The sequence below is a fragment of the Channa argus genome, chromosome 20 (genome assembly GCF_033026475.1).
Source record: "Channa argus isolate prfri chromosome 20, Channa argus male v1.0, whole genome shotgun sequence".
Lineage (NCBI taxonomy): Eukaryota > Metazoa > Chordata > Actinopteri > Anabantiformes > Channidae > Channa > Channa argus.
Window position 1 is genome coordinate 13,555,643 of NC_090216.1, and position 15,477 is coordinate 13,571,119.

General features: G+C 38.3%; 2 protein-coding genes across 4 annotated transcripts; one reads left to right on the forward strand and one right to left on the reverse strand.

The window, feature by feature from the left end:
- Window positions 1-1,035: 1,035 nt before the first annotated feature.
- Window positions 1,036-7,795, forward strand: rsph10b (radial spoke head 10 homolog B). The gene is made up of 17 exons (XM_067489275.1): window positions 1,036-1,419; window positions 1,558-1,633; window positions 1,942-2,010; window positions 2,162-2,335; window positions 2,467-2,552; window positions 2,627-2,747; window positions 2,912-3,088; window positions 3,237-3,342; window positions 3,438-3,553; window positions 3,637-3,826; window positions 3,935-4,040; window positions 4,679-4,758; window positions 5,015-5,163; window positions 5,868-5,972; window positions 6,103-6,243; window positions 7,264-7,360; window positions 7,588-7,795. The coding sequence occupies exons 1-17, from the start codon at window positions 1,160-1,162 to the stop codon at window positions 7,788-7,790; spliced, it is 2,256 nt and encodes a 751-aa protein (XP_067345376.1). The 5' UTR covers window positions 1,036-1,159; the 3' UTR covers window positions 7,791-7,795.
- A 552-nt stretch (window positions 7,796-8,347) lies between these two features.
- dlgap5 (discs, large (Drosophila) homolog-associated protein 5) lies at window positions 8,348-14,951 on the reverse strand. Of its 3 annotated transcripts, none has more exons than XM_067489270.1 (19): window positions 14,814-14,951; window positions 13,986-14,228; window positions 13,240-13,421; window positions 13,001-13,075; window positions 12,862-12,901; window positions 12,687-12,773; window positions 12,459-12,554; window positions 12,257-12,331; window positions 12,106-12,143; window positions 11,755-12,008; window positions 11,280-11,438; window positions 11,099-11,187; window positions 10,798-10,958; window positions 10,620-10,721; window positions 10,129-10,384; window positions 9,389-10,038; window positions 9,085-9,250; window positions 8,751-8,794; window positions 8,348-8,609 (listed from the first exon to the last, which is right to left on the reverse strand). In XM_067489270.1, exons 2-19 carry the CDS (start codon window positions 14,221-14,223, stop codon window positions 8,496-8,498), a joined length of 2,826 nt encoding a protein of 941 aa, XP_067345371.1. In that variant the 5' UTR covers window positions 14,224-14,228; window positions 14,814-14,951; the 3' UTR covers window positions 8,348-8,495. The 3 variants fall into 3 exon arrangements, with proteins under 3 accessions (XP_067345371.1, XP_067345370.1, XP_067345372.1); XM_067489269.1 differs by having other exon boundaries at window positions 12,459-12,557; XM_067489271.1 differs by lacking the exon at window positions 8,751-8,794 and having other exon boundaries at window positions 12,459-12,557.
- Between the last annotated feature and the right edge of the window lie 526 nt (window positions 14,952-15,477).

A 15,477-nucleotide genomic window follows, 5' to 3' on the forward strand; every position in this document is an offset into this window, starting at 1 on the left:
GATGCGGTGTCAAGTCGATCAAACAATATAACGATAAGCTTACTTGGCGTTTCCTCCCTCTCCATCTTAGTACCATGCGCTCAGAAGGGGCAGATGTAAAGCAGAGATATCCCAGTATTAGTGTTAGTGCACTGAGAACTGGGACAGAGCTGATCCCTGCTGATTAAGACATTCATATGATTTTATTTTTGTTCTCCTCTCCTTCTGGAGGAAGCAGCCACGTTTGCTAGTGCTCAGCAGCATCCACTGTGTTGACATGGATTAAATCAGTCAATCAATTTAACATGAACTCTTTTGTCCTTGTAAACGGATTTCAGTGGCTCTTTGTTCAGCGCATACTGAGCTTATTGCCAGCTCTCTTGACATTTTGGCATTGGTTGTATCAGTGTTTTATTCTTAAAACCACAGTGCTGTTAGACTGTTACTGTCACTGTGCGATGTTACAACATAAGTAGTTTAGAGAAAAAACTTAAAATATGCATCAGATTAAAGCCAAACTATTAACATTAGTTAATGCACATCCCTCCAAAGAAAAACAAAACAACGCTGGTCCACAGAAAGATACAGAGAGAAATAACTAGTCGAGTACTGTTACTTTTAATACTTTAAGTAAATTATAAATCACGTATATGTCAGTGGGTACTTATAATTTTTCTAGCCACATTTTTGTTTGTGTATTTGCACTTTTACTCAAATACAGTTTTTGACTACTTCATCCACCACTGCCGCAATTTTAGTAACTCCCCTGTATTTTTACCAGTTCTACCAATTTTCAACTTTCTATGATTTTAATGTGGGGAATACATGCATACTAATTATTTTAACTGTTTGTCTGCCTTCCCTTTAATCAAATTTGTCTCTGCTTCAGGACTTCAGCTGCTTTCATCCAATGAAGTTTCAATCAAGTTTTTAATCGCCACTATAAAAGATACGAAATGACAGCATTTGGACTGAATCTCCTCCGGATAATCTCGTGTGGGGGGACATTTCTCAGCTGCAAGCAGAGAAGTAGAACCAGGTGAAGTCGCCCTTTAAATGTCTTGTGGTGATGTCCTGTAGTATCCCTGGGAGTGATTAAGGCTTCCGTAGTTATAAGCGTCCTTCGCCGCTGCCATGGAAAAACTCCTAACTTGCAGGTGAGACAAGTGAACGGCGAAAAATGGGGGAGAAAGAAAAGAAAAACGCCCTAATAGACGATAAACAGGAGATCAAGACAACGTGCGGAATCCCAGAGCTGCTAAAGATGACGGAAGAAGGAGAAAACAGAAAGTTACTGAGCCGCTCCGCGAGTTTATCTGTGGATCCTGCGAACGTAGAAGACGATCGAACCCGCCTCCAAGACCATCCAGTCATTAATGAGCAGGTCGACAATGATCGTATTGATGAACATTCCACAGTGTCTTACTTACTTGTGCAGAGGTAAATCAGTACTCATAGAATTTATTAGACCGTATTATTGCACCTACGTTCTAATTATGCGGATTTCCAAGGACCTGTGACCTGTGTGAGAAACTGGTTTCAGGTGAAGTGTAACTTATATTTAGGTGTTATTAACAGATATGAAGGGGAAACTTCTGAAGGTCAGCTTCATGGAGAAGGTGTTGCTTTTTTTGAAGGTGGCCATATATACAAGGTAAGAGTACACCGTGCTGAAAGACAATATATTGGATTTTATACAGTACTTTTATTACAAAATTGTGTACTATAAAGTGTATGTGTAGGGTTGTACAATATGTATGCACATAAAGCTACCAGACTCGTTAATTTGAAAGTTGAAAATCCAGGCTAATGTAATTCACCAACAAATAATTATAATAATAATAATTTTTCAATTTCAAGTGCATATTTTAAAGTGCATATAGGGGCAGATATCATTAAATGCATAGCCAAGAAAGAAAATTATACTGTATATCATAAAGTCACTGCTTTGCTTTTTTGCAGGGCGCATTTTCCAGGGGACTTATGGATGGACTTGGCATCTTCACATGGTCTAATGGACTGAAATATGAGGTGAATGATATAGTATAATAACTGTAATAAGTGTAATAAACTTAACTTTAGCATTTTCACTTGAATCCTGCATACAAATAAAACAATATTTCAATGAGCAAGGAACTTAAACAATAGAGTGTGTCGTGATTTTAATTTTCTAATTCAACAGGGAGAGTTTGTGTGTAACACACCTATGGGCAAGGGCACTTACATCTGGCCAGATGGCAGCTCTTACAATGGGGATGTATACAAAGGTATGAGACACGGGAGTGGAACCTACAAATGTGCTAAACCATTTGTGTCATACAAAGGGCAGTGGGATTTCGGCAAGAGGCATGGAAAGGTATGGTTCACCAATTTCTATCACCTATCTTTTTAGGTAATTCTTTAGTTTTTCTGGACGTTGAGTCATGTCCAATTGACATGGCTCAGTGTCCAAACCTGGATATCTTTTATTTGTTGTCTTTGTGTTAGGGTATAGTGTATTATAACCAGAATCAAACGTCTTGGTACAAAGGAGACTGGGTGAAGAACAACAGAGAGGGATGGGGAGTGAGATGGTATGTAGTACATGATCTAATTGTTGCCTTGGTTACAATTATAGTGCTCTAAGGTAACATCTGTTCACTCACAGCTACCCCTCTGGTAACATTTACTATGGGGAGTGGAAGAACAACCACAGACACGGACAAGGCACGATGAAGTGGCTGAGGCTAGGACAGCAGTATGATGGGGAATGGATGGATGGGGTCCAGGTATAAAAGCACAACATGGATGAGCAAGTTGTCGTGTAATAGCAGTAATCTTGTGTGTCTCGCACTCTATTGACATTAATATCTAAAAACACTTAGTGATTACAGAAAAATAGCTTTTTATACTCTGTTTTACATAAAGCCTATCCATGGTTTTGTTTTCCCAGCATGGGCGGGGCACACATGTCTGGATCCTGAGGCGAGCAAATGAATCAAAGTATTACCAGAATAATCAGTACAGGGGGGATTTTGTCCTGGGTCAGAGGCATGGGCAGGGAACCTTTTACTATGCTGGTGGTGCAGTGTATGAAGGAGAATGGAAAAACAATCAAAAACATGGGAAGGTTAGTCAGTAATGCCTCTCATTTTTAATGTGCCTATGTATGTTTTTTTTGGTTTGCTCAAAATAATCTTGATCCTATGTCGGATGTAAGTGTTAACACATGTAAATAACTTGATTGTAAATAATGGACTTTGTTATATTGTTGATAGAGCAATTTCACTTTCAAGGATGGGCATGTTTTAAATGGAGAGTGTGTGGATGACCAAATGATGGCACCTAGTTTTTACAGAAACAGAGCTCCCACCTCTCTTTGTGGTAAACATTTACAGTAAATCTGCTTCAATTAAAAAATCTTCCAACAAAATAATGAACGGTGTTCTAGTCTAAAATCCTTTTGTGTCTCATTACAGTTGCATCTTCTCTGACAGATAGGGATTCATCTACACTAGGTCCAAATGTGGCTCTGAACATCGACTGTCTTCTGGACAAAATACCTGAGAGAAAAAGGAACAATGAGTACAAACAGGTCAGGTCCCTCTTTTTAAAAAAAATCTCAAAAATTACAATGATCTCGCCTCAGGTCCTTATTTTGTGGCTCCTGTATAACAGGTGGAGGCTGTGTTGCTGCAGCTAGACACAAAGCTGAAGTCTATCTATAGTTTCTACAGCAGCCTCGGTCATGCCCACTCCCCATATAACACCTCCCTGCTGTCACGTCTCCAGCTCTGGCGTTTGCTGAAAGACTGTAAAATCCACCATCACGGCATCACTCTGACACAGATAGATCATTTGATCAAAGGTGAGTAGGACAGCCATTTACAGTCCTCACTAAACAGAACATTGATATATTCATAATTACATCATTTATATTTGTTTACTTAATCCTTTCATATTTTGTGTGTCTCAGAGGGTACCGCTACAGAGATCCACTCTCCTTTTACCCCCATACTGTTTCATAGGCTCATCAGCTGCCTAGTGATAGTGGCCTACCATATCTACAATAAAGAATTGGAGTAAGGATTGAAACCTGGTTCAACAGATCATCACATGTAGATTTTTAAAGTTTTTGTGTTCTTATTATGAATTTTAAATGATCTACAATCAGCCTTTCAGCCATACAAGTAGCATATTTGTTGTGACTGTAGTTTTGGTTCTTCCATCAGTCCACAATTTTGGCAAATATAGGCTGAATTAGATCTTCATGGTCCCCAAAATATGAATCAGGGACTTTGGTTAACCCTTGGCATCTGCTGTAATGGCACAGTGATGTTGTTTGTTTTGTAATTGCAAGTATTTGTCTTAACAACAATAGAATGGACTGATGTTAAATCTGGTACAGCCATGTGCAACCCCCTCATGATGAATTGTGAGGGGATTCTGTCTGTTTATATAGTGCCATCCTCAGGTCAAAACATTTAATTGGTTAATACTTAATAAATAAAATCCACAAAAGTAATAACATTGCCGCCAGAATCAGCTGTATTTTGTGCTTTCTCGTAAGTGTTTCAAACTTTATCCAATTCAAAAATATCCTAACATCTTAGAAATTTGTCAAAGGATAAGAAAACTTCAGTTAAGAAATTACATAATGACACTGCATGAATACAAACTTTTGTAATCTTAAGTGATTTGACATCTTCTCCTGTCACAGGTCACAAAAGAACCTTCTGGCTGCCTGCTTATCCAAACTCATGACAGATGACATCCTTCCTAATGCTAAGAAAGTAAAAGGTGTCATGCTAAGGACACACCTGCATACAACAACTGTATTACAGCTTTAGATGTCTCATATGGGACCATTAAGATAGAAAAAAATGATTATTTTATTTAACACAAAAAAATAGCCAATTATTGCAAATGGATCAGACTTTCTCAGGGCACTTTGTTTCTAGGTTTTTCTGTTTAGCGTTTTTGCATGTGTAGTATCTTATAAACATGTAGACTTAATAATTATTACTAGTTTGTAATTACTAATATTTTTATCCAGGTTTACTGTTTGGACAGCCAGACCTGTCAGTTGTGTCTATGACCCACATTAAGAGGTGCTGGGACATATATCAGGCTTACTGCAGGGTTAGTGCAAACCCTAGAGATGACCAAATAATGACCTACCGACACCTGCTGTGGATGTTCAAGGTACGTGGTTCAAATGCTAATGTGACAAAGTAGAATGTGTGTCAACAGTGACTTGTTAAATTTTCCCCACTTAAAGCAGAGGTTCAAAGTTTTTCAAACATGTCTTAAAACAAAAGTTCCATATGAACATGAAAATATGTTTTTCCACAATGTAAACATTTATCCTGTTTATACTTGATACGAATAAATTATTATTAAATTATTATTAGAAAGTATTCAAATGCGTATATGTATTCAAGTGTGAAATATTTAAGTAAACTAGATTATATCCTAGAATAAAATTCTCTCTTTAGGTGGGTTTCAACAAAAACTTATATTGGCCCTAACTCGGAGCTTCGTATAATGTGAATTTGTAGTGTAAAGGTGGGCAGCTCAGATTGGCTTTTCCACCTCAGGTTTTCTCTTTCCTGTGTTTAGCTATTTACACCCATGTGCATGTGCTTATAATAATATGCTTAAGAAAACACAACTCCTAACATATCAAGTGACTGCAGCACAACCACCTGGATGTTGTTGGAGAAAAAAAATTCATCAAACTATATGAAGACTGCATCGATGTTTTTAAATCAGATGCATTTTAAAATAAAAACACAAATCCAGCTGTTATTCCAAGAAAAAAAGAAAGGATGCTCTTTACTCTTCATAAAATCTTTCATTCTTAACATGTTTAAGACATTAGGTGATTTATTTATTATGTGTTGCAGGACCTTTGTCTGTGGGACAATAAACTGACCACAGCAAAGTTACTGGAGATCATCACTGCAGAGAGCCATGATTCCAACAATCTGTCCTCATGTCTGCATCTGAAGGTTCAACTGTAGTCTGTAGTCATTAACATATGCATTACTTTTCATTGTCCATTAAAAAAATAGCCATTCATCCACCTTTTTTGTGTATTCATTTTGCGTCTTTGTTCTTGTCCTCCTCTTTCTGCTGCAGATTACATTCCTGGAGTTTTTTGAGGTTATCCTGGGCTGTGCTGAGGTGAAGTGTAAGCAGGATTCTGAAGAACTGGAGAAGGACCAGTCTTTGTCCAATCCCTGCCCAACATTGAAGACTGCAAACAGTTCCTCCCAGTCGGTCAGATTCTTCTTAAGCCTTTCGTGATCTTGGCTTTCAATACATTGAGTATTAGGAGTATCCCTCTTATCTGTATTAGAAATCTTTGGATTTGCAGTATTGGTATCAGAACTTTTATGCCAATGCGGTTTATTTTTTTTATTAAATTATGCTGTCTAACTGTTCAATGTTTCGGTACTTATTGGATAACATGCTGTTATTTAAAAAGGCGATTAACCGCAAAAATCACAACGTAAATTATAGATCACGTCTGATCCATGAATCAATCTCGAAATGTTCTGGTTCAATCATTTGTATTTAACAAGTCCTCTTCGTAATGCTGTTCACATTTTGACATCATGAGACCAAGACGACACCTTAACAATTGATCAACTATACCTGGCCATTGCGAGGCTTCAAATGGGATGTTCTCTTAAGGAAGTTGCTACTGAGCTTAGAGTGTCACAGGGTGTCATCAGCAGGTTGCAACAAAGAGACAGAGAGACAGGAAGAGTCACAGAAAGAGTCACAGAAAGGTCACATCCCATGTTGACCGCTTCATTGTGAACAGTGCCCCACACAACTAGATGATGAATACCACTGAACTCCAGGCATGATTAAGGCAGGTGAGAGGCACCCAAGTGTCGCGTCAGACCATTCAAAACCGGATCGGATCAGCTTAGTAGTCATGTAGAGGTCGTAACCCTGTATCCCAGATCATCAATGCTCTGAAGGCAGCCCTTGGAATGCCATGCCTCAGCAGACAATGAGTCGACTTGTGAACAGCATGAGACATCATTGTCAAGCTGTAATTGATGCTAAGGACACATGACAGGTTATTGAGACATTGACATTTTTTTGAGTCGTATTACCATCACTGTTTTAAGCCTTTGTTTAAAAGCATTACCATTGCATGCTTCTACTTTCACATTATAGCACTGTAGCATGAACTTTTACATTGTCCATAAATTTCACTCACAAGTCAAACATTTTTGAGTACTGTATTTAATAAGCTCTACCCGTATTTACATTTTCTTACAGATAGGCAAATCCAGTGAAACATCAGAAGAATCTCTTGCTTACGAAGTAGGAAGTCTACATGTCAAGCATAGAGTCACTGAACAATCTGAGTCTGGAGGTTTGTTTTAATTTTCTGGTTCTATCAAATATTTGCATGTAAAAAAAACTATGATCAGAAAGTGAGTGGACATTCACTTCATTGCACTGAGAAATAAACCTTGTCCAGCCAAGTAAATATGCTATATGTTTTTAGATGTAAAGCTAGATAGCTACGTAGCTAGATTCATAATCCTCATCAATGTTGTGTCACATTTGCAGCCTTTTAAGAGGTCATATTTCTTCCAGAGTACACGAAAGAGGAAAAAGGGGAAGTAAAGGGCATTGACACCAGAAGAACGGAGATCGAACGCTGTGAACTGAAGCTCTGGGCTCAGACAATTCACCAGTTCTTTAACTATGTTTTTTTCCCAGCGTTTGAACATCATGAGTTAGTGACCACATACATGAAAAAAAAAAGATGCATTGCTCCAAATAAGACTCAAGACTAAGCCAAGTAGTACTATGAAGGCAAAGGCTGCATCAATGTACTGGTTTGTATGCAAATTTTAACCAGGTACAGCAGTGCCCTAAAAAGGAAATCTTTATGGTGTTTTCGAAGGTTTAAGGTTAGAAAAAAACCTTTAGCCGTTTTAGAGTCACCAATTAACACAGTAAGGTTCAACCTTCTAGCTGTGAGGCAGCATTGCCAACCACTCCACCACCGTGCTGCCCTTTAAAGCCATACATGCCAATTGCATCTTTCACCCATATGCTAAATCATTTTAATGATTCCATATAATTCGTTCCCAATTATTTCTGTGCCAAACAAAAATGTATTGCTCAATAATGTACTCTGTTGTGTTAGAGGAAACAGGATCTGATAAGTGACATCTGGGGATAAAGATCTGGCAGCGTGGAATGGGACACAGGATGAAGCAAATTGTTGACTTATCTAGGACCAAAAATAAAATGAAAAGGCCTAGAGGCCACAAATACAGTCAGTAATAAAACCAATGAGTTTGGTGCCTTAAATATTTATACTTAAAAAGTTCTGACCATTTTCATGTTCTGACTAGACTTTTAATTAAACATTCTTGTAAAACAAAACTATTTTCCAATAATGTAAGAACAAAAAAACACATTTTTAAAGAGTGGTATCAAAGTTGTGAATACATGTAAAACAAGCTTAAAAAAAAATGTAAAGGAAAACTCTTCTACACATTAGTTGGAGGTGTGAATACCATGAGGTCACTTGGACATACTGACTGGCGTATTCGATCCGTCAGATCGGGGGTGAAAAGAAGCAGGGCAGACTCTGTTGTGTGGACCTAAAATATACACAGAGAATTTGGTAAGAACAGTCAGTAATGATCAGGGCAAAATAAATAAAGTTTTATTAACTAATTAGGAGCCAAGTAAAGACTCTATTTGGAAAATAATGAAAAAAGAAAGAAAGATTAAACTTGGACCTGTGGTGACTGAAGAGTTAACACTGAAGACACCACTGGCAGTGCTGTGATAAAAGTGAAAGAGTATACACAACAGTGAGTAAAGAGTGAAAATGTGCAATTTTTCACATCCTTAAATAAACCTGTGACAAAAAAAAGGCTCAGTGTGTTTATTTCCCAATACCCAGGCAAACTGTTTCACTGCAAGTAGCAGTATGCAGGTCTGCATCTTTAGTGTGACAATTCATTTGAGCAAAACAAAATTCCTTATATGCCTATTGCAGCTGTAGCATCCATTAGTGTTAAGATATAAAATCTACTGTGCAAGCACAGTACATTTGGCCATTAATCTTACCGGGTTCTTGTTGAGACAACAGGTCTCCTGATGGACCTCCAGGACTCTCCATCTCTACATCTACTGGCAATGGTGACAACGTTTGTATGGAAACTGTCTCCCTTGGTGACAGGCTGCATCTCTGCGAAGGTAGAAGGTAACGCTCAATGTCCAACCCAGGAATTTCCTAAAGTTACAAGAGAATAATTTATTATATGAATCAGCATAATCTTTTTGGATCACAGCTTTAATTAAAACCTTGCTCAAGAAGATGAAATGTAACGATGAACCTGAAAAACTTGAAACCACCAAAAAGATGGTTTACCTCTACAACAGAGCTGTCGGGTGTGCAGCACACAGACCCTTGGGCCTCCACAGCAGTAATGGAGGAGATGATAGGCTGGCTGGGACTCATACAGGGTGAAAGTGTAAAACTCAGAGATGATGAGGGCTCCGGGACTTGGGAGGACGGAGGAGGTGTTTTGCATGGATAGTGGGAGAGTCTTGGACTAAGAGAGACATCAAGATTGACAGCATTAGCTGGCTCGCCTTGCTCCTCGACAACCTGTGAATCCACAGGTTTAGGTGTACCCAACTGAGGAACAGATGTAGTGCTGTCCTGTGGAGAGACGCTTTCTGACTGTTGTACAGAACTTCTGTCAGGCTGCACATCATCTGAAAGTATTTCCTTGACAGGGGAAAAACAAAGAGAGACATTTATAGTGTCCTTTGTCTTCCGTGTTGACTTAGGGGTGCCACGGTGAGACTGTGGTGCTTGTGCTGGGGTTTGCTTGAGTGTAAGATGAAGGTGGGCAGGAGTGAAAACAGGCTGAGCAGGAGAGGCGACTCCCTGAACAGGGGTCTGTTCCAGTGCAAGGAACTGTCGAGTTACTCTTCTAGGTGTAAGACTTTTGGAGCAGGGTGAGGCCTGAGGCAGCATGGCAGCACTCAGACGACTGGATCTCCTCACGGAACCTACAGATATGATCATTGGTTACAAGTTTAAATCAACTAGATCGAGGGGAACACTGATACGAGATCAAAAGCAATAATTTTCTCTCTCACCTAATGCTTTAGCTGGGCTTTCCACTTTGAAGAAGCCTCCATCAAAGACTACAGTTTCTGGGATTTGGGCCTCTGCTTGGTATTGTGGTTCCTGGGAGTTTGTGCAGGTGTTATCTTGAGTGCTATCTGCATTCTGTGCTGCTTGCTCTGCCTTAGCTGCCTGCTGTTTTGCTTTCATGGCTGCTTTCACAGCAGCCAGGCGAGATTTGACTGCTGCTTTGGCTATTGTTGGCTTAGCAGGTGGAGCTGATAGTTTCTGTTATAATGACAAGACAGTGTTTTATCTTCTTGTTACTACACCTTTCGTCTCCTACACAGGCTAAACAAAACTGAATTGCATTTTTAACCAAGCTGATTTCCATGAAAGTAATGATGTTGGCTACAGAGACAACCACAAATGAAAATCATTCAAAAAAAATCAATCATTGTACATGTGACTATTTAGACTACAATAAAATAAAATAAATAAAACCAAATGAATTTAAGTTCACCTTCACTACTTTCCTCTGTCTTGATGGGGGCTTGTGCTCCTCTATCCAGCCTCGACCCTCTGCTTCTTTGAGAGCGTTAAACTTTTTTTGGACATCCTCTACCTGAAAGAGTAAATATTAGTTTTCCTTCTCCTTTTGTGTTTGAAAATGTGTTGTCCCACCTGTATGAGGCACTGACCTGGTAATAAACCATGTCCCAGAATCCTTGCAGATCAGTGCAGGTGGTGATCTTCTCCCCTCGGCCCAGCTCACAGTCATCCACCAGACCACTAAACTGATTGAAGCGCTCTTTCATCAACAGCCTTGCTTGGCCGATAGCTGTACGCATATGATCTCTCACTAAAAACAGACAGGAGCACAAAAGACAACAAGAAAGCAAGAGAGTTTCAATCGCTCAGCTAGAGAACGGTGGAATTTTCCTCATGGAACACAAATATTCTCAACAGCACTAATTAGCAGTTGGTAGAGAAGATACTCACTCTCTTCTGGGATAGATTCGTCTTCAACTTTAGACTCCCAGTGAACACACAGACCTGTCAGTCTTTCGGTCTCATTGACTATTTCAGCTCTAAATTAGATGCAAAATAAGAAATGAATTTAAAACATTGATAACAATACAAAAGGGAAATATACGTCTCTAAAGATGAAGCGGCCTGCTACCTGAAATATGGTACATCATGGTTTGATTCCAGAGGGCTGCCTGGAGTCAGAGGAGCCACTGTGGGAAATGTATGAGCAGGATAGTGGTGAGGGGATCCAGAGGTGGGCTCATTTGGCTCAGCACTGAACACAGGAACTGGTGGAAGACTTATGCTAGAGCTGGGTTGTAAGAACAACATAGAATTTGATGAATTTAGATCAGAGAAAACTCAAATATTAAATATTTTCCTACATACAGCCGTTGGCAGTATATTAGGGAAACTGAGATAAAACAGTTATTATTACTACACTGCTCCAGTAAATCATCAGTTTATAAAGGTTTTGTTTAGTTTTGATTGACAGTGTTTTTGATTATCAGTTTGGAAGCTGTATGTATGTTTCAGTAATATTAATAATATTTTTAGCATAGTATAACTTACAAACTACCAACTGAGTGTATCTACAGCATAACCTAAAAATAAAGAAGAGGAAAAACCTTGGTGTAAGGAAGGCATCTGCTGAGCGAGGAGTGAGAGGCTCAAACTTGAAGTTTAACAAGCCAGCAGGAGCTTGGAAAACAAAACCTTCTGGAGCAAATGAGTTTGGAGCTTCAAAAGTGTCCACAGGAGAGACAGAGTCAGCTTGAGGTTGATCCATCACCATGTCTTCCTCCTTAGAACAAGACGTCAGACTGGGAGGATGAGGCTTTTCATCTAGCTTCTGCATCTCATATTCCTTCAGCTCAGGCTCCTACACAAAACAAAAACCACAATCTACAATATATGTCACAGCTTCAAAATGAAACAGGACAGTAAAATGATTCACACACACACACACAAAGTCTCACCATGGGGATAGGAGGCTGGGCAGTGTTACCAGCAGATGCTGTAAAAAAAAAAAAAGAAGAAAAAATATAGTGTAAATAATAAAAACTGGTCATGTTTACACTGGAAAGTAAAACTTCCATAATCCTAACATCAAGTGGCTCTTATTCATACCCTTGGAGCTCCTTTCTCTGCCGGAGGGGGGAGCCACAGGCTTGCCAATCACTCTGCTCCTTGTGATTCTTGTATCTAATGTTGTGGAGAGATATTATTGGAGAGTGAATTCCTTCAATATGCTTTGATTCACCAGTGTTCTTATAGTTTCTATCCCAAAGAACAACAACAACACCTTTTTTAACTATAGCTCTGTGCTTACCTGCAGCCTTGTCTTTAGGTTTGTCTTTCACCACCGGAACTGCTGTAACAGGAGGCCTGTTGGTTGATCTAGTTGACAAAGCTCGTAAAGCAGGCTCTGCTACAGAAAGTATGACGTGAAACAGATACTGACTGAGATGCAAATAAGGAAACACAATATGGTGAAACTAACAAGAAAGCTGGTCTCAAAGTCCAGTTATGTGAAAGGATTTTTCTTCTTATTAGTTACCTGTACAAACTGTGGTCTTGGTTGCACTCTGTGCTGGTTTAACAGGAGCTATCAGGCTCTTGGTTGATCTTTCCACAGCAGGTTGAGCTATATGAAAGGCAAAAGGTCAGATCTAAATACAGTGGGTGACATAGAATGGTATGTTTCATTTAAAATGAAGAGACATTCTATTTACCTTTCTTTGCCGCAGCATTTGAATCTTGTGTCTTCAGACACTGTAGGGGTTTTGGCAAAACAAAAACAAAAAAGTGCATATTAACTTTAATGTAACTTATTATAAGACCACTTGATAGAGATGTCTCTGAAAAAAATACCTTCTGCACTTGCAGCTGCTGTTTCATTGAACGGGTGACTCGGGTATTCTGGGATGGAGCAATGTTTACTTTTGTCTTAAGGATATAAATATGACATGTTGATCATTAGAGTCATTTATTGATACAACTGCATCCAGCCACACAGTAAAATCCGTCTAGTAAATCACATTGTCATATCAAGGAAGAAAAAATAACTCAAATTTATAGTAACAGAAAAGTAGGGATCAGGCCTAACCCACCTCTTTAGCTCTTTTTGGGGCAGCTGGGACCACAGGCAGAGTGACAATGGTAAGAGTGTCCTTTGGATGATATAGACCAGTCTTAAATATGCCTTTTCGTTCCCTTTCTTTCTTTTCCTTCTCGAGAGCCTTACGTTCTTTCCAGCGCTCAAGCTGCTTTAACCTATCTTCTACAGCCAGACCTGTTGAAAATCAAGTGTTTGTACATGCGTTCATATAGATATAGATATAGATATATAAATATATATCTATATCTATCTATCTCTATATATCTATATCTATATATGGGTGCAAAAATCTGCATCCCCTTATTTTAAAATAAATATTTTTAGCAATCAACATTGACCTAGAATGCTTTTGTAAAATGTTTTGTTTCAAGTTTTGCATTGATATAATTTCCTATAACTTTTTAAACACAATCTTTAACCTTTTTTTTTTTTTTTTTTTTAAACTTCTGGTGATGAAAGAAATTTTGTACTAGCTGAATGTGGATTGTTATGTTAGGTTTAGTATTAAGTTTGCATCCCCTTACACTGAAATTGGATGTAGGGAGATACAAACTGAACCCTAAAAAAACCTCCACATTCAGATGGTAAAAACTTTCTATCATCATCATCATCATCATCAAAACATCCACGGGGTGTATATAAAAACATATATATTGTAAATTGCTGTGGGTACCTCGCTAATTTAGGGTGCATGTTTTTAAGTTTGAATTAAAGCTTTGACAGAAAATAAAGCTTTACTTTTGGCAGGTTTTGCATTGTTCTGCGTCTTCTCCTGAATAGTGGACATGTTGGCCATAAGGATGGAAGCATCCATGGAAGACATTTCCAGCTCTGGGAGCTTGTCTAGCTGCCTGCGCGTATTCATGGCCCGTTCTCGATTCTCCTTCTGAGACTGAGATCTTCTTCGGGACATTTTTACTCTCAGCATAGACACGCTGGTGTCCCGTTGGCGCAGGTGAGTAAATCGAGATTCCATTGTAACTGGAGTAATTGGGAAGAGGAGCAGAAAATGAAGGTAGCTCAACGTTACACTGAATATTAGTACATTCGTTCTTTACGATATTAAGATACGTTATACATATGACTCATGTGGCAACTAACACTGGGAATAGAAATTAGACAAAAGTTTAAAAAAAATACATAACGTTATATTCTCACACACCATGTTTATGAGAAATGTAAAAATATCAAAACTATACAAAGCATTAGAAAAAACAAAGCATCTAATAGTTAATTATAAATTCACGCATAAACAGCTACGCCTAACGTTAGCTAGTTACCTAGCTAGCTACCTAGCTAACGTTAGCGTTAGAGCAATAAAGAATTGTCAGCTAACGTTAACATTATGTTGAATTAACATTAAATTCATCAGTTTACGTAGACCACTGGCTATAACTAACGTTTTACTAACGATAAAACACAAGAAAATCTGCAACGAGAAAATCTGCAAATGTATGTAATTTAGCGTTGAGTAAACACATTACGATGTCAACTTTCTTCAGTTAGCAATTAAAGACTTGGCTAACCTAACTTTTTAGGCCATATACAAAAATGTGTCAATCTTACCTTACTCTATTCAAAAAGCGTTTAAAAAAAACTTCTTTTTTTTTATGACAGCCCGTTAAAAATACACCTAAACTCTCTGCATAACTGACACACTCAGCTCAGTCTCAAAAACACAACAATCATGGCGGGTCTGTTTTTTGAAATTCATCTAAGTTGACCCTGATTGGCTGCGAGTCAAACGTGAACATGGAGCGCTGATTGGTTCTTTTTCTTCTTTTGATCGTTTTTTAGCCGTAACAACTTTAAGGCATAACGCCACCTTTTGGGCAGAAGCGTAAAGTATAAATTTAACAATGTATTACTGCTACATTTTGCACGGTTTTTGTTAAGATTTCCATTCGTTGTATAATATCATAATACGTATTTCCTAATAGCTCTTATTGATTATATATGATTTTTGTAATACATCTTTTATTTTGCATTCTGCTTCAGAACATTATAATGTGTATTTGTGTCTATCAGTAGTATTTTACATTGTGTGTTTGCCAAGTTGCCTCTGTGGTAAAAACTACCACGGAAGGAATCCAAATCATTCTGAAATATAATAATGCAAAAGTTTGGTGTTCTTGACCATTTTTACTCTCATTATTTGAAAATGTGTCACATTGATTTTAAATACACATGCTAACAAATGCTAGTATTTGATAGACTGCTCAAAATATAC